The sequence below is a fragment of the Monodon monoceros genome, unplaced genomic scaffold (assembly GCF_005190385.1).
Source record: "Monodon monoceros isolate NGI ecotype Baffin Bay Population unplaced genomic scaffold, NGI_Narwhal_1 Super_Scaffold_21, whole genome shotgun sequence".
Classification (NCBI taxonomy): domain Eukaryota; kingdom Metazoa; phylum Chordata; class Mammalia; order Artiodactyla; family Monodontidae; genus Monodon; species Monodon monoceros.
Window position 1 is genome coordinate 147,513,488 of NW_021703778.1, and position 21,079 is coordinate 147,534,566.

At 35.9% G+C, this 21,079-nt stretch overlaps 1 protein-coding gene across 1 annotated transcript in view; it reads left to right on the top strand.

The window, feature by feature from the left end:
- The window catches only part of TTLL5 (tubulin tyrosine ligase like 5), a 307,505-nt gene that overhangs the window by 82,403 nt on the left and 204,023 nt on the right, over positions 1-21,079 (top strand). Inside the window, exons 17-19 of the mRNA XM_029239548.1 lie at positions 3,076-3,189; positions 3,465-3,556; positions 15,535-15,597. Of these exons, the coding sequence (XP_029095381.1) occupies positions 3,076-3,189; positions 3,465-3,556; positions 15,535-15,597 (269 nt within the window). The remainder of the gene's footprint in view (positions 1-3,075; positions 3,190-3,464; positions 3,557-15,534; positions 15,598-21,079) is intronic.

Sequence of the window (21,079 nt, forward strand, 5' to 3'; positions counted from 1 at the left end):
TCTGGAAACCAGGAATATCATGAAGCAGTTCCACAAAGATGAAAATGAGGTCCTAGAAAAGCTAAAAAAAAAAATAAAAAAAAAAAAAGTTAAAAAGATAAGAACGAAAAGTAAACAATAAATAAGTAAACAGAAAAAAACCTCTAACGATGAAAAAACAGATAAGAGACTGAGCCAACAAAAACAAAAGGACAAAAAAAAGGAAAATAATTTTTTAAAAATTGGATGTGCTCATTAGATGTTATTCAGTAGTGACTTGATCCATGTTCTTATAAATATGACCATTCCTTAAAACTATTCCTATAGGTAATAACTATTTCTTAAAATATTTTTTCTTATTAACCTGGTAATACAGTTAATCAGCATCTTAAAATAACATTCTTTCTATTCTAAGATGATTAATCTTTATTTTTATTACATCATTAAAATGAATGCTTACTTCATATTGTCTTCTTTCACAATTTCAGAGGACTTCAAGATATTCTTAAATAGTGTGAAGTGATAAGGCAGCTTGACTTTGGAGGATTTACTGCCAGTGGCTTTCTGATCAAAGCCATGCTGTCACATGTGAGGTAGATAAGTCTTTTTAGCAAACAATAAGTAGTGTGTGAAGATGGCAGAAGTCCTCAAAACATCCATTTAATATTTTGGCTTTTCCAAGTTATATGCTAAATAAGAAGTCACACTTAAAAATTTTTTTTTAAATGATTCTATTACTTATATTGATTCCCTTCTTAAATCTTAAACATTCTTCTTGATTTCCAACATGTGCTGTATAATGTATTTCCAGAGATCAGAAGGGAGTTAAATTTTTTCCCAGAATCCTCTGCAAAGTTTAATTCTAACCATGGTTGATCTATGTGTCAGCACATTATTCATTTACTTATTTGTTCAAAAAACATTTATTGATCTCCTACTCCATCCCAAGTACTGTTCTAGATGCTGAAGATACCACAGGAAAAGCTAAAGAGATAAAAGTTCCTACCTTCACTTGGTGCTTGTATCTGCTCATTTCGTCGTTTTCCTTCCATGGAGTTGCCTATCAGAAAATCTGTGTTTTATAACTCCATGCTAGCTTTGAAGATTAGTATATATTGATCTCCCTTGTGTCCAAAGGTAAAGCCATTCATGGTTGTTTATGTACAGGTGTGCATTAGTCTGCGTGGGCAGCCATAACAAAATACCATAGACTGGGTGGCTTAAACCACAGAAACTTATTTCTCACAGCTCTGGAGGCTGGGAAATCCAAGATCAAGGTGCTGGCAAGGTAGGTTTTGTTCTGAGGCCTCTTCTTTTGGCTTGTAGATGGTCACCATCTTGCTGTGTGCTCACATGACCTCCTTGTGCTTGCTCAGGCAGAGAGAAAGAGAGAGAGAACAAGCTCTCTGGTGGCTCTTCTTTTTTTTTTTTTTTTTTTTAAATTAATTAATTTATTTTTGGCTGCGTTTGGTCTTCGTTGCTGCACGCAGGCTTTCTCTAGTTGTGGCGAGCGGGGGCTACTCTGTTGCAGTGCACAGTCTTCTCAGTGCAGTGGCTTCTCTTGTTGTGGAGCATGGGCTCTAGGCCAGTGGGCTTCAGTAGTTGCAGCATGTGGGCTCAGTAGTTGTGGCTCGCGGGTTCTAGGGCACAGGCTCAGTAATTGTGGCGCATGGGCTTAGTTGCTCCGCAGCATGAGGGATCCTCCCAGACTAGGGCTCGAACCTGCGTCCCCTGCCTTGGCAGGCGGATTCTTAACCACTGCACCACCAGGGAAGCCTGGTGGCTCTTCTTTAAAGGCTATTAATCCCATCAGACCAGGGCCTCACCCTCATGTCCTCATCTGACTCTAATTACTTCCCAAAAGCCCCATCTCCACATACTGTCACACTGTGGGGATTAGGGCTTCAACGTAGGAATTTTGGGGCAACACAAACATTTAGTCCATAACAATGAGTATTGCTGAAAATGTCAAAAGTTAGTTGTCAAAAAGCCTTTCCATAGACTGTGTATACAAAAAGAAAAATAAACAATGGTTCCTGACGGTAGGACTTCTTCTGTCTGGTCAGAGTTACTTCCAGGACTCTAGAGAGACAAATTATACCCCCATTTCTTGGATTATTCCTTATTCTTTGTAGTTGGCAGATTTATTTGTCTTATTTTATCAGTCATCTTTTTCAATAATAGTGTGTTTTCATGCTTCATACTATCTGATTTCCTTTGTTACCTTTGTATTTCTCTGCTCTCATAACATCAAAATCTCTTAAAAGTTTTGTTCTCCAACAGCCTTCCTGATCATCATTCAGAAGCTGAAGTAGCCAGATCATCTTTGGGGATCCATAAGGAACATGACCCACTTGGCTGCCTCCTTGGAGTACCCAAGGCAGTCATCCTAGACCCAGTCTCTTGTAGTCTAGCAACTATAGTGTTTCTCAAGTTGTAGCCTTTTGCTCACAGCTTTCTTCTGTGTCACTGATAACTTTCATCCTAATATTTCCCTCCTCAAGTTCTAAAACATCCCATTGTCCAACTTTTTCATCTGTGACATAATAGATTGCTCCTGTTTCTCGGTCTTTTTTTTTTTTTTAATTTTATTTATTTATTTATTTTTATTTTTTGGCTGCTTCGGGTCTTCATTGTATGTTTCTCTGTTTTATGTCTTACTTTTCCTAACTTTACTTCCCCAGTGCTGAAAAGAATATAGTTACTTACTGAAATAAATACATATTTAATCTTATGTTGAGGTTATTTTCAGATTTTTTTCCCATATATTTCAAACTATTAAATGTACTCTAAAACCAAGATTAGGAATAAGTACTAGCTTACAAGGCCACGTGGACATCTTTCTTTCTTTTTTTAATTTGTATCTCTCTCAACCCATAGTGTTTTCCTACTATTCTATTTTCTCTTCTTTTCTTTGAGTTTACTGGCTTTCATCTATTTCCCAGGGTTTCAGGCTAAGAGATCAATTACAGAAAATGGGCTTTGGATTTGAGCTTATACATATTATGAAACATGATGGTGTTGAGGGACTGACTAGAGGGAAATGAAGAAAGGTGATGAAAAGATATTTTTGTTTTTCTTTTTTCTTCTCCTTAGCGTTGCCGTCCACTCTCTGCCAGTGACGCAGAAATGAAAAACCTTGTGGGCTCAGCACGGGAGAAGGTGCCGGGGAAGTTAGGTGGTTCTGTGCTTGGTCTGTCAATGGAGGAGGTAAAGATAACTCTATTTCAGGCCTTTACGGGTTAACATAGGCTTCAGTGAAAATTAGTGAGTGATTCGTAATATTCATGACCAACTCATATCTTATACTGAACGTGGGAGAAATAGCTTCTCAAAAAAATAGCATCTTAAATGGAATTAATTTCTTCCTTCATGCTTCTTTTGTATTCTCGGTTCATAACTCTCTTCCTCTGTCCTATTACCACATGGGTTACAGTTTTTAAAATAGGTACTCATTTTATTTTATTTTCTCTTCCGCCATGTAGATCAAAGTTTTACGGAGGGTGAAGGAAGAGAATGATCGGAGAGGTGGATTTATTCGCATATTCCCTACATCAGAGACATGGGAAATATATGGGTGAGGTGACTACCTTTTTTTTAAATCTGTACTTCAGGTCAAGAGAATTGGATTAATTGTGACACAGTATCATCACTGCTCTCCACATGGTGCCTTTCTTACATTTTTTTGTTTATTTATTTATGACAGTATGAATATTACCCAACCCTGCATTTTTCCTCCCTTTTTTCTAGTTCCCTTCCTCCTTCCTAACTGCCCCCTAACCCAGGGTTAGACACTGTCCTAAATTTTGTGGTTATCATTACCTTGATTTGAAAAAAAAAAAAATTGGTTTATCATCTATATGTGTGCTTAAACAATAAATTACTTATTTTTAATCATCTTTGAGATCAAGTTTACACGCAGCAGCATCCATTTTAAGTTTGATGATGAATTTTGACAAACACAGATGTCAGTTTAATCACCACAATTAAGATATAGAACATTCCATTACCTCCAGATGTCCTCTCATGCCCCTTCCCTGTGAGTCCCCCCATTACTGTGAGCCTCAAACATCTACTGACCTGCTTTATATCACTATAGTTTTTCTAGAATTTTATATAAATAGAATCATACATTATATATTTTTTGATGTCTGGATTCTTTTGTTTGGCATAATGTTTTTGAGAATTATCCGTGTTGTTGTGTGAAACAGTAGTAGTTCATTCCTGACTATTGTTACGTGCTATTTCATTGTATAAATATAGCACAATTTGTTTATCCATTCACCTGTGTGGAATATTTGGATTGTGTCCAGTTTTGGGCTGTTCTGAAGAAAGCTGCTATTATGAACATTTATGTACAAGTCTCTGTGTGGATATATGATTTTATTTTTCTTGGATAAATACCTAGGGGTGGAATAGGTGGGTCGTATGAAAAGGGATAAGAGATAGAACCATTTTACATTTTGCCAATGATGAATGAGAGTTCCATTTGCTTTCCATCCTTGCCAACACTTGGTATTGTCAGGCTTTTTGATTTTAGGCATTCTAGTGTGTGTGTAGTGTTTCTCTGTAGTTTTAATTTACTGTTCTCTGATTAATAATGATATTGAGCATTCATGTGCTATGGGCCATTTGTGTATCTTCTTTTTTCCATTTTAAATTTTAAGATTTTTATCTTTTTATTATTGTGTTATAAAAGGCTCTTGATACAAGTCCTTTCCCAGATATTTACATTATAAATACTTTCTCAAAGTCTGTGGCTAGCTTTTTCTTTTTTATAACAGTGGTTTTCAAAGAACAGAAGTTTTAAATTTCAATGAAGTCCAATTGGCCAATTTTTTTTTAAGGTTTATGCATTTCGTGTTTTCTAAGAAAACTTAGAAAAGAAATCTTTACCAATGCCAAGTTCACAAAGCTTTTTCTCTTTTGTTTTCTTCTAGAAGTTTTGTAATTTTGGCTTTTATATTTAGGTCTATGATATGTATTGATTTAATTTTTATGTGTGGTGTGAGGTAAGGGTTGACTTCCATTTCCTTCCATATGGATGTCCATTTGCTCCAGCACCACTTTTTGAAATTATGTTATTGAATTTAACTTGGCATCTTTGTTGAAAGTTAACTGAAATATGTATGTATGTACATTTCTAGACTTTATTCAGTTTCACTGATCTACATGTTTGTCTTAATATCTGTAGCGTTATACTAAGTCTTGAAATTAGGTAGTGTTGTAAGTCTTCCAACTTTGTTCTTTTTCAGAAGTATTTTGACTATTTTGTGTCCTTTGTATTTCCAAAGAAATTTTAAAATTTCTTTGTCAATTTCTACACAAAAGTCTGCTGACTTTGGATGGGCATTGCATTGAACATATAGATTAATTTTGGGTGAGTGGATATTTCAGTAACGTTGAATTTTCCAATCCATGAGCATGATATATCTCTCCATTTATTTAGGTCTTCTTTGATTTCTCTTAGCAATATTTTATAGTAGTTTCCAGTGTAAAGATCTTGAACACGTTAAACTTATCACTTAGTATTTCATGCTTTTGGATGATATTGTAAATGTTATTTTTAACAGCTTTATTGAGTGATAATTGACATACAGTAAGTTGCATGCATTCAAATTGTACAATTTGATAAATTTTCACATATGTATATATCTATGAAACTACCACCACAATCAACACAATGAACATATGCATCACTACCAAAAGTTTCTTTGCTCTCCTCTGTAATTCCTCTCTCCTGCCCCTCCTTTTCCCTTCCCTGCCTATTCCTGTCCCCAGGCAGCTACTGATCTGCTTTCTGTCAATAAAGAGGAATTTGCATTTCCTAGAATTTCATAAATAGAATTCTGTTGGTTGTTCTCTTATTTGCTTTTCTTTTTTACCTGGCAAGATTATTTTTTGATTCATACATGTTACAGTATGTATCAATGGTTTAATTTCTTTTTATTGTCAAGTAGTAGTCTGTTATAGGCATATATCAGAATTTGTCTATCCTTTCATCTGTCGATTAATATTTAGGTTGTTCCCAGTTTTTTGTTATTGTAAAGAAAGACTCTGTGAACATCTATATAGAAATTTTTGTTGGAACATGTGCTTTCATTTCTCTTGGGAAAATACTTACTTGTGGAATGACTGGATCATATCATTGTATATGTGTAACTTTTTAAGAAACTGCCATATGGTTTACCATTTTACATTCCTATCATAAATGTATGAGAGTTCCAGTTCCTCCATATCCTCACGAACAGTTGGTATGGTCAGTTTAATTTTAGCTCCTCTAGGAGATGTGTAGTGATATCTCATTATGGTTTAATTTGCATTTTCCTAATGATTAATGATGTTGAGCATGTCTTCATGTGCTTGTTTGCTGTTCGGTGATCAAATATTTTGCCCATTTTTTAAATGAGATTATTTGTTTTCTTATAATTAGGTTGTGAGAGTTCTTTATATTTTCTGGATATAATTCTTTTATCAGATGTGGGCTTTGCAAAGATTTTGTCCCCCAGTATGTTACTTGTCTTTTCATCCTTTAAACAGTGTCTTTTGAAGAGGAGACATTTTTAATTTTGATTAAGTCCAATTTGTCCTTTTTTTCTTTTAATTACTGTGCTTTAGTATCTAAGAAATCTTTGCCTATCCCAAGTTTTCTCCTATTTTTTTAATAGAAATGTTGTAGTTTTAAGTTTTACATTTAAGTCTGATCCATTTTGAATTAATTTTTGTGTATGGTATAAGATATGGATCACAGTTCTTTTTTTTTTCCAGATGGATATCCAGTAGTTTTAGCATCATTTTTTGAAAAGACTACCCTCTCTCCATTGAGTTGTCTTTCACTTTTGTGGAAAACTGTGTGGGTCTATTTCTTTATTTTTTATTCTTTCCCATTGACCTTTTTGTTTTTGTGCCAATACAGTGCCACACTGTCTTGATTACTGTAGCTTTATAAAAAATCTTGTTCTAACTTTGTTCTTTTTCCAGGTTGTTTTGGCTATTCTAGGTCATTTGCCTTTCCATTTGGATTTTAGAATTAGTTTGTCAGTTTCTACAAAAAAGCCTGCTTGGGATTTTCATTGGGATTGTATTGACTCTCTAGATCAGTTTGAAGAGAATTGACATCTTAACAATATTGAGTCTTCCAACTCATGAACAAGGTATATCTGTCCATTTATTCAGGTCATCTTTAATTTCTCTCAGCAGTGTTTTGTAGTGTTCAATGTACAGGTCTTTTACATTTTTTTGTCAGATTTCTTCCTAAGTATTTAATATGTTTTGATGCTATTGTAAATGATTTTTTAAAAATATTTATTTATTTATTTGGTTGCACCAGGTCTTAGTTGTGGCACGCATGTGGGATCTAGTTCTGCAGCCAGGGATCGAACCCAGGCCCCCTGCATTGGGAGCATGGAGTCTTAACCACTGTGCCACCAGGGAAGTCCCTGTAAATGATTTTGTTTTGTTAATTTCAGTTTCTGATTGTTTGCTGCTAGTACATAGAAGTATACAAATGATTTTTCCATATTGATCATGTTCCTATAATCTTGCTAAACTCACTTATCAGTTATTGAAAGTTTTTGGAGATTCCATTGGATCTTCTACCTAGTTGAAAATGTCTGTGAATAAAGACAGTTTTCCTTCTTCATCTCCAATCTGGATGTGTTTTATTTCTTTACTCTTGTGTGATTACACTGGCAAGAACCTCCAGCACAGTGTTGAATAGGACCAGTGAGAGCAGACATCCCAGTCTGGCTCCTGCCTAGGGTAAGCAATTAGTCTTTTGTCATTAAGTATGATGTTAGTTTTAGGTTTTTCATAGATGCCCTTTATCAGATTGAGGGAGTTCCCTTTTATTTCTCTTTTGCTAAGAGTTTTGATCAGAAATGGATGTTGGATTTTGTCAATTGCTTTTCTGCATCACTCGACATAACCATATAGTTTTTCTTTTTGGTTTGTTAATATAGTGAATTACATTGATTTTTGAACGTTAAACCCAACATTTCATTCCTGAAATAAACTCTACTTGGTCATGATACGGTATCTTTTTTATATATTGTTGAATTTGATTTGCTGAAATTGTATTTGGATTTTTATATCTATGTTCATAAGAGATACTGATCTGTAGTTTTCTTATAACGTCTGTGGTTTTAGTATGAGGATAAGATATATAAGATATTTCAGTCTTTGGTTTCTGGCCTCACAGAATGAGTTGGAAAGTGTTCTCACATCTTCAGTTTTCTGGAAGAATTTATGGAGAATTGGTATTATTTATTTCTTGAATGTTTGATAAAATTCACTAGTGGAGCCATCTGGACCAGGAGTTCAGTTTCAATTTTTTTAACAGACATAGGACTGTTCAGGTTATCTATTTCTACTTGAATGAGCTTTGGTAGTTGGTGTCTTTTAAGGCATCTGTCCATTTCATATATGTTGTATTTATAAGCATAAAATTGTTCATAATATTCACTTATCCTTTTAATATCTATAGAATCAGTGATGTTACTTTTCTCATTTCTGATATTGGTAATTTGATTCTTCTCTCTTTTTATCCTATTCAGTCTGGCTAGAGGTTTATCAATTTTATTGATCTTCTAAGACACCCAGTTTTTAGTTTCATTGTTTTCTTTTCTATTTCTGGTACATTGACTTCCCCTCTAATATTTATTATTTCCTTTTTTTAGCTTACTGTGGGCTTCATTTGCTCTATATTTTCCCCCTAGTTTCTTTAGGTAGAAGCTGATGTCATTGATTTGAGACCTTTCTTCTTTTCTATATGTGTTTTAAGAGCTATAAATTTACTACTAAGGAAAATTGATTGTTGTATTTTCGTTTTTATTCTATCTTTGGCCTGTGGGTTATTTATAAGTGTGTCATTTAGTTTTCAAATATTCGGGAGTTTTTCTAGAGGTTTTTCTTTCAGTGATTTCCAATTTGCTTCTGTTGTACTGAGAACATACTTTGTGTAAGTTGAATATTTTAAAATTTACTGAGACTTGTTTTATGGTTCAGAATTTGATTTATCCTGGTACAATGTAACATGTACATTGAAATATATATATCCTGCTATTGTTGGCTGGTGTGTTCCATAAATGTCCATTAGGTCAAGGGATTCGACAGTTTTGTTCAGATATTCTCTATTTTTAGTAATTTTATAATTATCAAGAGTCTGGTGTTGAAATCTCCCATTGTAGTTGTGACCTTGTCAGTTTCTCCTTTTGGTTCTGTCAGTTTTGCTTTTTATGGATTTTGGAACTCTGTTATTAGGTACATCTGCATTAGATTTGTTATGTCTTCTTCATAAATTGACTTCTTTATTGCTATGAAATGTCCCTGTTTATCCTGGATAATGTTCTTTGTCCAGAAGTCTATTTATCTGCTATAATATACCCACTCTAGCTTCCTTTGGTTTTTTTTTTTTAAGTTTAAGGTTTTTTTAAGTATAATGATTTGACTTACATCATGAAATGATTATCACAATAAGTTTAGTGAACATCCATCAGTTCATAGAGATACAAAGTTAAATAAATAGAAATAAATAAATAGAAAAAAGCTAAAAGAAAAACTAAAGAACTCTTAACTTTCATATATAACATATAGAAATGTTACTTCTGTTTTATGTTGTACATTACATCCCTGGTACTTATTTATAACTGGAAGCTTGTATCTTTTGACTGACTTCATCCAGTTCCTTCTCCCCTCACCCCTATCCACTCCAGCTTTCTTATGGCTAGTGTTTGCATGCTGTATCTTTTTTCATTGTTTTACTTTTAATCTATCTTGTGTCTTTATAGTTAAAGTAGATTTCTATCAAAGAAGGAGGTCCTGCCATCTGTGGCAACATGGATGAACCTTCAGGGATAATGCTAAGTGCAATAAACCAGACAGAGAAAAACAAATATTGTATGATTTCACTCATATGTGGAATCTTTTTCTAAAAAAGAAAGTAGGGCTTCCCTGGTGGCGCAGTGGTTGAGAGTCCACCTGCTGATGCAGGGGACGCGGGTTCGTGCCCCAGTCCGGGAAGATCCCACATGCCACGGAGCGGCTGGGTCCGTGAGCCATGGCCGCTGAGCCTGCGTGTCCGGAGCCTGTGCTCCGCAACGGGAGAAGCCACAAGAGTGGGAGGCCCGCATACTGCAAAAAAAATAAAGAAAGAAAGAAAGTAGAACTCATAGAAACAAAGAGTAGAATGGTGGTTGCCATGGGCTGGGGCAGGGGAAATGGGAGCTGTGGGTCACAGGGTACAAACTTTCAGTTTTAAGATGAATAAATTATGGGGATTTAATGTACAGCATGGTGATATGGTTGAGTTTAGATATGCCAAATTACTATTTGTTTTCCATTTGTCTAATGTGTCCTTTGTTCCCTTTTTATTTTCCCCTGCCGGCTTTCGATTAACTCATTTCTCTTGCCTCTTTGGTTTGCTTTTTTTAAAGTGTGGTTGCTCTAGGGTGACAATATGCATCTTTTACTTACCACAGTGCACCTTAAAATAATGTTACACTATTTCAGGTATAATTTAGAAATTTTACAACCAGTATAATTTGATTTCCCCCTCCTGTCCTTTGGGCTATTATTGTCCTGCATTTTATTTCTGTATGTTATAAATCCCATAGTACATTGGTTATTTTTGCGTTGAACAGCTTAAGGAAATTTAAGTATGAGGAAAAGTCTCATAATTACACATTTACTACTATTTCCTCTGTTCTTCCTTCTTTTATGTTGATCAGTTTTATATCTGGCCTCATTTTCTTCCATCTGGAAAACTTCTTTTAGGATTTATTGTAGTACAATCAATTCTCTCAACTGTTGCTTGTCTGAAAAAGTCTTTCTTATATCGATACTTCCAATTTTTGAAAGATTTTTTTCAGTGGTTGTAGAGTTCTGGGTTGGCACTTTTCTCCCAACACTTTAAAAGTGTTTTGTTATATTTTGACTTGCATTTTTCTCATGAAAAGTGTGCAGTAATTCTTACCTTTGTTCTTCTGTGCATAATGTGTCTCTTTTTCTCTGCCTGCTTTTTAAAATTTTTTAACATCTTTATTGGAGTACAGTTGCTTTACATTGTTATGTTAGTTTCTGCTGTATAACAAAGTGAATCAGCTATACATATATCCCCACATCTCCTCCCTCTAGTGTCTCCCTCCCACCCTCCCTATCCCACCCCTCTAGGTGGTCACAAAACACTGATCTGATCTCCCTGTGCTATGCAGCTGCTTCCCACTAGCTATCTGTTTTACATTTGGTAGTGTATATATGTCCATGCCACTCTCTCACTTCTTCCCAGCTTATCCTTCCTTCTCCCCGTGTCCTCAAGTCAGTTCTCTACGTGCATCTTTATTCCTGTCCTGCCCCTAGGTTCTTCAGAACCACTTTTTTTTTTTTTTTTTTAGATTCCATATATACAGTATTATACAGTATATACAGTTAGTATACAGTATTTGTTTTTCTCTTTCTAACTTACTTCACTCTGTATGACAGACTCTAGGTCCATCCACCTCACTACAAATAACTCAATTTCGTTTCTTTTTATGTATCAGCCTGCTTTTAAGATTATTTCTTTATGACTGATTTTCAATAGTGTGATTATGATGTATGCCTTGGTATCACCTTCTTCTTGTCTCTTCTGCTTGGGATTTGTTGAGCTTCTTGGTCTGTGGGCTTACAGTTTTCATCAAATTTGGAAAACTATTGGCCATTATTTCTTCAAATTTTTTTCCCATTTCCCTCCTCTCCTTTTGGTACTCTGGTTACATGCTAAATTGGTTGATGTTGTACTATAAGTCTGGCCGTGTTCATTTTTTTATACTCTTTTTCTTTCTTCGTTTTGGATGGTTTTCTGTTTCTCTGTGTCTGTCAGTTTAGTCATCTTTTTGTCTGCAGTGTTAAATCTTCTATTAATTCTATCCAATTAAATGTTCATGTCAGATATTTTACTCTTCATCTTTATAACTCCCATCTATTTCTCTTTATATCCTCTTTTTCTCTTTTTTTACAATTATTTTCATGATTTCCTTTAGATTCTTGTGCATATATTATGTTTATAGTAGCTGTTTTAAAATCTGGTTCTATTATCTCTCTAGTTTCTAAGTCTGTTTCTGTTGACTGGTTTTCCTCTTGTTAATGAGTTATATTTTTCCTGTTTCTTCACATGTACAGTGATTTTTTTAAATTAGATGTTTTAATTGGACATTGTAAATGTTGTATTGTTGTGTTTGGATTTTATTGCTTCTTTAAAGCCCATCGAAAGTTTTTTTTGTGGCCATACACTTAAGTTACTTGTAGATCAGCTTAATCTTTTTCAGCCTCATTTAAAAGCATTTGTATGGTTTGTTTAGAATAGCTTTTTGTTTAGGTATAGGACAGTTCCACTACTGAAGACTCTTTTGGGGTGTCTATTAAATGACCCCCATATTCAATGAGATCTCTCCATTCTGGCTGGTGGGAACTCAGTCAATTGGCAGCCCTGTGTGAACTCTGGAAAGTATTCAGCTTACACTTTCTCCTTAATGTTCTTTATCCTGACAGTTGCTCCTTGCACAGCCTTGTGGACTTTCACCGTATGCCTGAGTAGATCTGTATTTACCCAAAGACTCAAAGGGTCCCTTGTGATGACTTTTTTGATTTCTTCTTATGCGTAGCTTCTTCCTCTCCAGGACATAGCTTTGAAAATTTTAGCACTTCCTAGAACTTTGATCTCTGTCTTCTCAACACAGAGACTCTTGAGTTCTACTTGAATTCCTTCTCTTGCTGCACTGCCTGGAATTGCATCTAGGTGGGAAGGTGGAGCAATCAGAGGGCTTCCTTTATTTATTTCCCCCTTTCAGTTATCACAGTCCTGCACTGCCAGTTGTTTCATGTCTGGAAACAGTTGTTTCATATATTTTGTGCACTTTTCTAGCTGTTTATGGTGAAAGGGCAGGTCCTATAGCAGTTATCATATCATATGTAGAAACAGAATTCTGTTGATAAGTTTGTATTGCTTTTGAACTTTTTCTCAAAAACAGTATGTATTCTTCCTTTTTCATTCAGTATTATATTACTAAGGTTCATTTTGTTACATGTAGCTAGAATTCATTCTTTTTCAGTTTATTTTATTCTTCTGTGTGTTTATACTGCTGTTAAATTTCCCATTCTCTTGTTGATGGTATTTGACTTCTTTCTGGTCTTCTGCTGTTAAAGACTGCTGTGCTCTAAGTATGCTTATATGTGTCTCCTAGGTATATATCTAGGGATGGAATATATCTAGGGCCCTAAGATATGTGAATGTTCAACTTTAAAATATAATGCTAAAAAGAAAAAGGTAATGCTAAATTGTTTTCCAAAGTGACTATATAAATTTATACTCCTGTTAGCAGTGCCTAGGAGATCCCGTTGATCAATATCTTCTCTAACATGTGGTACTGTCAACTTCTTAATTTTTGTCAAAATACTGAGTGTAATATGATATCTTATTTTGGTCTTGATTTGCATTTCTCTGATTACTAGTAAGATTGTACTTCATTATGGGGAACACATTTTTCTTCCTCTGGTGACTGGCTTCTGGTTGGGACATTAGTGGTTCTAAGTAGAGCCAAAACTTAGAGGAATAAAAGAAAGAACTAGTTCTTGTCTGTTTTGTTTTGAAAACCCAGCTGTTCATAGAGAAATCTTTTTATCTTGCAAAATATTCTATCCATGTAGTTTAGTTACACCTTATAAAGACCCAGGAATTCAACAAAAAGATATTGCTTGGCTTTTCAAAATTAGACTTTTATCTTTTGATACGTTTTTGAAGAGGTTGAATATTTGCAATTACTAGACAACATATCTTTTAATTAATGAAAGTAGAATCCTCTTAAGTTTTCAAGAGGCAGGACCCTAATTTGAGTACCTTTTTCTAAGGAACCAATCACAGATAATGTTGGGTAATGAGTCCAGTAATGATACCTTCCTTTCCTGGTTTGGTTTTGAACCAGTTGAGATGACAAAGACTAAGATAGATTCAGGCCAAAATATCACTTTCCATACTCCACATTGATAAAGTCTAGGTTGGGAGACTTGATTATATCTATCTGCAAGTTAATGCACTTTCTGTTGACCCTCAGAATTGGACAGATTTACATACCCATTTTTAGGCAAGGTTGGTCTGAGCTGTGCATCAGGAATACCTGACCCTGTAGGAGCACCAGAGGATATGTGCTTCCTAAGGAGAGATTATCTCCCCAGAGAAAGAAGGGAGAAGCTTGTTGAATTTTTCCTAAATTACCAACCTGGTAAATCACTCCACCTCTCCCGGGACCTTTGAGAAAAGTGGAAGAGAACACCAAGACTTTTAAACTAACTGAGTTATTTTCATGTAGTGTGGGAAAGATGTATTTATCTGCTAACAAATATGTCTTTTAAATTAATATATATTTATTGAATATCAACAAGTAACTAGCACTATGCTTGGTGCTTTGGAGTAACAAATATTAGATGGGGTCCCGGTCCTTTGAGAGTTAACAGTACTGATGATGGAGAAATTACTTATACATGTAATAAAAATAGCTCATATTTGTATAGCTCTTTGTAATTATGATGTACTTTATACACATCATTGTTATTCCCATTGTAATGATAAGGAAAATAAGCCTCAGTAAAGTAATGTGACTTATCCATGATCACACAGTGGGACTTGATTCAGGTATTTTAACTCCAGATCCTGCTTTTCCCCGCTGCATCATGCTGCTTTCCGAGAAGAGAAATTTTACTCTATGAGGCAGCGTTTGACAAGTCCCTTAGGCATACAGTGAAGGCAGAGGTAGAAGGCCGGGACAAGGGCACCTCTGTAGACTTGGAGCAGTCATATCAGGGAAGGCTTCATGCAGCACAGTGGACTTGAGCTGCTTCTTGAAGGGTGGATTATGGATAAGTAGAGAGGGTGTGAGGAGAAGGTGTCCAGACAGAGGCAAAAGGACCAGTGGGAGGTGTGGTGTGAGAGGGTTATAAGGAGACTTGTCTGACTGTACTTTAGGACCCATGTTGAGTCTCTGTGTGGAGAAAGGGTGAATGAATTGATGGTATAGATGACCCAACTTTTGAAATCTTGTAAGAGAAAGTATATGCCTCCTGCAGTTAGCATCAAGGAGCCATTGAAAGCTTTTGAGAAATAAGATGATTGAAACAATCTGTCAACATTTTCATGCCCTTTATGCACCTCCCGTTCCCAGCTTCATTTGACCTCTTTTCTAGCTCTAAGTGATTTTTGGTGGTGGTTTTATTTTTGTCTTTCAGTTTTATTCGCTGAATTTAGTATATCAGCTTTTATTAGTCCAAGAATTCCTGACTTTTCTTTCTTTTTATTTTCTAATTTAAGTCCTCTTTATTCTTTTCATTTTATTGTATTTTCTGCTATTCTAGTATTTTATAATATGATTTGAGCAACTATCTCCTCCCTTGTCACTTTAGAGACTATATATTTTTAGAAACAGTATATAAATAACCTGTCACTTTTGTGCTTGATTCATGTTTTTATTTCTGTATTTTCCCCTTCAACTAAGCTTTAAGAAATAACCAGTTCTTCTCTTTGTCTTTCAGGTCCTACCTTGAACACAAGACCTCCATGAACTATATGCTGGCGACACGTCTCTTCCAGGACAGGTGGAGATTTGCTACTCTTATAAATTTAGTAGGACTAGGTCACAAAATTAAGAGAAAGTACATGCAAAAGAAGAAAAGCAGAAAAGAGGCCTTATAAAAGTCTTCAGTAATATCTGATAGAAAGAGCCTTACGGAAAACACAATATAAAACCTCATTTTTTCAGAATTCGTTAACTCTCAGCACTGTGTAATATTTCCAGATGCTACAAAATTAAACCGTAAAGATCTTTAAGCAATCTTAACACATACCCTAAAACTTGCCCTTCTTAAAGGAAGGACTTTACTCAGTGCCTTTTTACTTTCAGACGCAATTTTAACAGACATGATTATCTGTTTTTCTAGACTAGACGAGATTAGAAGGATCAGATTAGAAAAGGTGGAGGGGTGGTAATTCGCAAAATAAATACAGTGAGAGTTGTAAGAAATGACAACTGATAACCTCAATACAAGGGAAAATAGGGGAGAAATGATGGAAAGCAGACATTGGAATTCAACTAGCACAGCAGTCAGGGACTGCTTAGTCCCACATACTTCTGTTGCCCCTGAGACATAACTGCGTTACAGTACAGTTCAGTAATTGACTAACAAGGAACCTTAGTTATTTAAAGAAATCTGCATTATTTTCAAGGTATGTGTGCTTTTTTTGTGGGATTCTTAAAAATAGATACCCAGATTCCAGCCATTTCTTGTAATTTCATTATCCACTATCAGGATCTATATGGGATTTCCAGTTTCTCTCTGTAAATTTGTGGTTATTACCATTGAGTAATTACACTGTGTAGCTTCTAACAAAAGAGATCTTGAGATTTACTTGGAAGACATAGAAGCTCAATTCTTTATATATAACCTGGTCCCAGTGCCCCACCCCCTACCTCCTCCCTGGAAAATTTTACAAGGCTTCTTTATCTTTACTTTTCAGACATTATACCGAGGTGTGTTCTGGCGTGTTACTTTTCATTATTTTGCTTTTGCGGTGGATGAATCCTTTCAGTCTGGAGATTTAAGTCTATTAACTGTGGGAAATATTCCCCTTATCCTGTCTTTCCTCTCCTTGTGGAACTTCTGTTAGATGAAATTTGGATCTTTTGCTCCATCCTCTGTATTTCTTTACCTTTTTCTCATACTTTTGATCTCATTGTCTCTTAGCTTTAAATTCTTGGAGATTTCTTGAATTTTGTCTTCTAAAATTCTAAATTGATCTTCAGCCTTACCTATTTTGTTACTCAGTACCAGCACAGAAGAGGGTTGTTTGATCTACTTTTTTTTATTTTGGCAAGTATGATTTTAACATCCAAGAACTGTTTTTGCTTTCTGACTAGTTTTCATAGTTTCTGGATATGATATTAAATTTGTTCTGGTACCAATTCCAATGTGGGGGAGGTAGGGTGTTTCCCCTACAGCACCAAGCAGTTGCACCCTTCTGTTGTCCGAGAATTCAGTTCAATTCTGATACTGTCTACCTGGAGATTAGCATCAGATTCCACAGTTTAAGGGTTCAGTCCTACAAGATTCCACCCCCATAACTTCAGATGCTCGTCACAGGCCCAGGTTGTTACCTTTACTTCTACCTACTGGCTGTCTATCAGAGCTTCCCACGACCCCTTCCTTGGGTGCTATTAATTTGCTAGAGCGGCTCACAGAACTCAGAAAAACATTTAACTCATTAGATCACCAGTTTATTATAAAAGGATCTAACTCATGAACAACCGGATGGAAAAGACGCACAGGGCAAGGTATAGGGAAAGGGTACGGAGCTTCATGCCCTCTCCAGGTACACCATTCTCCCCACATCACCAACCCGGAAGCTCTCTGAACCCCATACTCCTGGGTTTTTATGGAGGCCCCCTTACATAAGCACGATTGATTAAATCATCAACCATTGGTAATTGAACTCTATCTCTAGCCCCTCTCCCCTCCCAGGAGCTCAGGGGGATGGGACTGAAAGTTTCAACCCTCTCATCACAGGGTTGGTTCCTCTGGTGACCAGCCCTCATCCTTAGCTGATCCAAGGGCTTTCTAAAAGTCACCTCATTAGCGTGACAAAAAACTCCTCTACCACTCATCACTTAAACATTTCAAGGGTTTTAGGAGCTCTGTGCCAGAAACAGGGATGAAGACCAAATATGTGTTTCTCACTATAAATCACAGTATTCCAAATATCTTTTTACATCTCTCTGACTATCATAATTACTTTATTTAAAGTTCCTTTCTATTTTTTGCACTATGTTTAATTCTTCTGGATTACTTCTATTTGTTCACCTCATTCTTTCTAGTTTATGCTATTATATTTCCTGAAATGTCTGGTGACTTTTGATTGTCCAGAGTCATATTTATAAGTAACGGACTGTTTGCTTAGGATTGGTGGTTTGCGTGAGTTTCCTCAAAGCTTGTGTCAGCCTGTTTCTGAACTGATATGGACTCTATGCTTGAGGCTAGATCTTTCTGCAGTTGAGCTTCCCATGAGGTAGAAGGAAGGTGGAACAGGCAATCTGGGAACCACCACCAAAACTAGGAAGCATTCTTTTAGGGGGGAGCATAGCAATTAAAAAAATTTGAGATGTAATGACATATGTGCTGCTTTATTAACACATTCAATGATGTGTTAATAGCAGTGGGTCTAATAACTACCATAATTTAAAAAGTGTGATAAGTGTTGGCAATATTTTGTGACCCTGGAACAACTCTAAAGTAATATGAAGAAACGTGTTATTTCTTTTGGTAGCAAAACCCCACTTATATAAAGACACAGACGTAGAGAATGGACTTGAGGACCTGGGGAGGGGGAAGGGTAAGCTGGGACAAAGTGAGAGAGTGGCATGGACATATATACACTACCAAACGTAAAATAGATAGCTAGTGGGAAGCAGCCGCATAGCACAGGGAGATCAGCTCAGTGCTTTGTGACCACCTAGAGGGGTGGGATAGGGAGGGTGGGAGGGAGGGAGACGCAAGAGGGAAGAGATAAGGGGACGTATGTATATGTATAACTGATTCACTTTGTTATAAAGCAGAAACTAACACACCATTGTAAAGCAATTATACGCCAATAAAGATGTTAAAAAAAAATCGCACTTATACTACTGTGGATGGTCCCCTACATGTATATGATGCTAAATTTCAGATAGAGGATTAATCTTTTTTCCCATCCAAATTGGTGCCCTCCCTGACTTCTCTCTTAAGGCTGCAGTAACAACTCCTGCTTATAAAGCATTCTAAAAACTTTGATTCAAGAAACATGAATTTCCCTGTTTAGCAAAGAAAGGCCCTCCTGATTTACTCTTGCCTATCTTTTTAGCCTAATCTCCACTTTTCAATACCAACCCATGGCCAATCAGACCATATGTACTGCTCTTTCATGCCTCTTTATCCTCACATTCCCTTGGAATTCCCATACATTCCCTTGGAGTGACCTTCAGTTTATCCTGAATTCTTATTCTAGCTATGGCCTTCATCTTCTTACCTAGACTAGAAGGAAGTTCTCCCCGCCCTTCTTATCCCTCCATCTGATTTAGATTCCCATATTGTACATATTGTATTATAATTGTCTGTTTACTAACTACTCTGTCTACTTTCAAGTTGGCTTTTAAGAGTAGGTACTTTGTTATGTTCATCTCTGTCAGTATCAAGAACCTACCACGTGGTAGGCACACACACAAAAACATGCCTTAAAAAAATGAAATTGTGTTTGTTGCAAGCCCTAACATCCTCCATTAAATCTGTTCTCTTCAACCTGAAGGGATGTGTTCTCTCTTGCAAATCCTGTTGCGTTACTGCCAGAACTACTTTCAAGCTAATTCTCTAATCATTTCATTTCATAACTGGTTCATTTTGTCTGCCTTCTCTGCCCTCCCCGACTCATCCCCCACTTACCCACCCTGCCCTGGCAAACAGTGTCATACCTACTGTCTCACAGCATGACAGTAATTTTAACCCTGGCTGCATGTTAGTAACACCATATTTGTGCTCTAGCCCTTCCCAGACTGAAGTCTTGTACTTACTAAAAGCTGCTCAGGTGATTATAATGTGAAGCCATGATTGCGAATTACTGGTGCAAACCATTATCTGATAAAAAAGTTAAAATAATAAAAGTTAAAATAATTTCTGATAATAAGTTGACAGTATTAGGACACTGGCACAGATAGAAGACATGGGAAGGAAAAGATAAAATGTTTCGGTGGAGACAGATTTTTCACTTGATTTTTCTATAGATAGAAGATCTTGGTATTGATTGCATCCATCTCCTTTTTAATAAACCAATATCATAGGTTACATGTTGTATGATTCCATTTATATAACAATTTTGAAAGGATAAAATTTTAGAATGGAGAACAGATTAAAGGAAGCCAGAGGTTAGGTTATAAAAGGGCAACATAGGGGGTCCTTATGGTGATAGGATTGTTCAGTATCTTGTCTGTGGATTCATGAACCTACACAGTGATAAAATTGTACAGAACTAAATATACACACTCACAAATGAGTACAAATAAAACTGGGGAAATGTTTTTAAAAAAAGAGAGGGTCAAGTGAAAGGAATTTGAATGAAAAACAAAAGCCAGTTTAAACCTGAATGGTACTTACTTCCTGTGGTTAGACCCCAACTCTAGTTTAGAGACAATGAAGAACATCTCTTTTTTAAAGAGATTTTTTTAATTATGGAAAATGTATTTCTCATGAGCATCTTTTTTGAACCCCATGAGAATTGAGATTGGCTTCTTTCCCTAATACAGTTCAGTGCAAGTAGAAAGAACACTGGAGTCTGAGAGCAAAGTTACAGGCTCAGCGTTAAACCCTTTAAAGCTCTGACATTGGGCATGTCACAAAATGGTCTTATCCTGCTCCTTTTTATAAATGGGGCTCAACAGTTGTTGTGAAGAATAAGTGTGATTAGACTTGTGGCGAGATACACAAATGCAAGTAATTGTTAGAAATTTCCTCTAGAATTCATTTGTCCTCTTCCTTTTGTTTTTTATTGATCCTCCCTAAAGGTTATGGTACTCTGTTCTTTTCTGAGCATGTTCTCAGTTCATCTGTCTGCTTCTAACCCAAGATGCCTTCCCTGGCATAATTCTATGTTGAATTTCTGTAGTACAAATCTCAGGAGTGTGTGTGTGTGTGTGAACTCAGGAGAGAATGAATATCTGTGTAGTGCTCTAACCCACTTGTCCTTTCTAATTCTGTAGGGGAAACCCAAGAAGAAGCTTGTTGACAGGAAGAACACGGTAACTGATTTTTGAAAGTTGAGAAGTTCTTTCTGTGTGCATAGTATGTGACCATACACAGGCTAAGCATGATACTTTATATAACCATTTCAGTTTGACTCAGCTTAAATAGTAACATAAAAATGTTTTCTATTGAAGCACTATTCCGTGGCAACATTTTACAAACTAAGTTTGGGATTTATAATTTTATAACTACAATATGTCATTTCAGTGATAATAATAGTATTCTTGTTTGGCTATGTGAGAGAGCCCAAATTATTAAT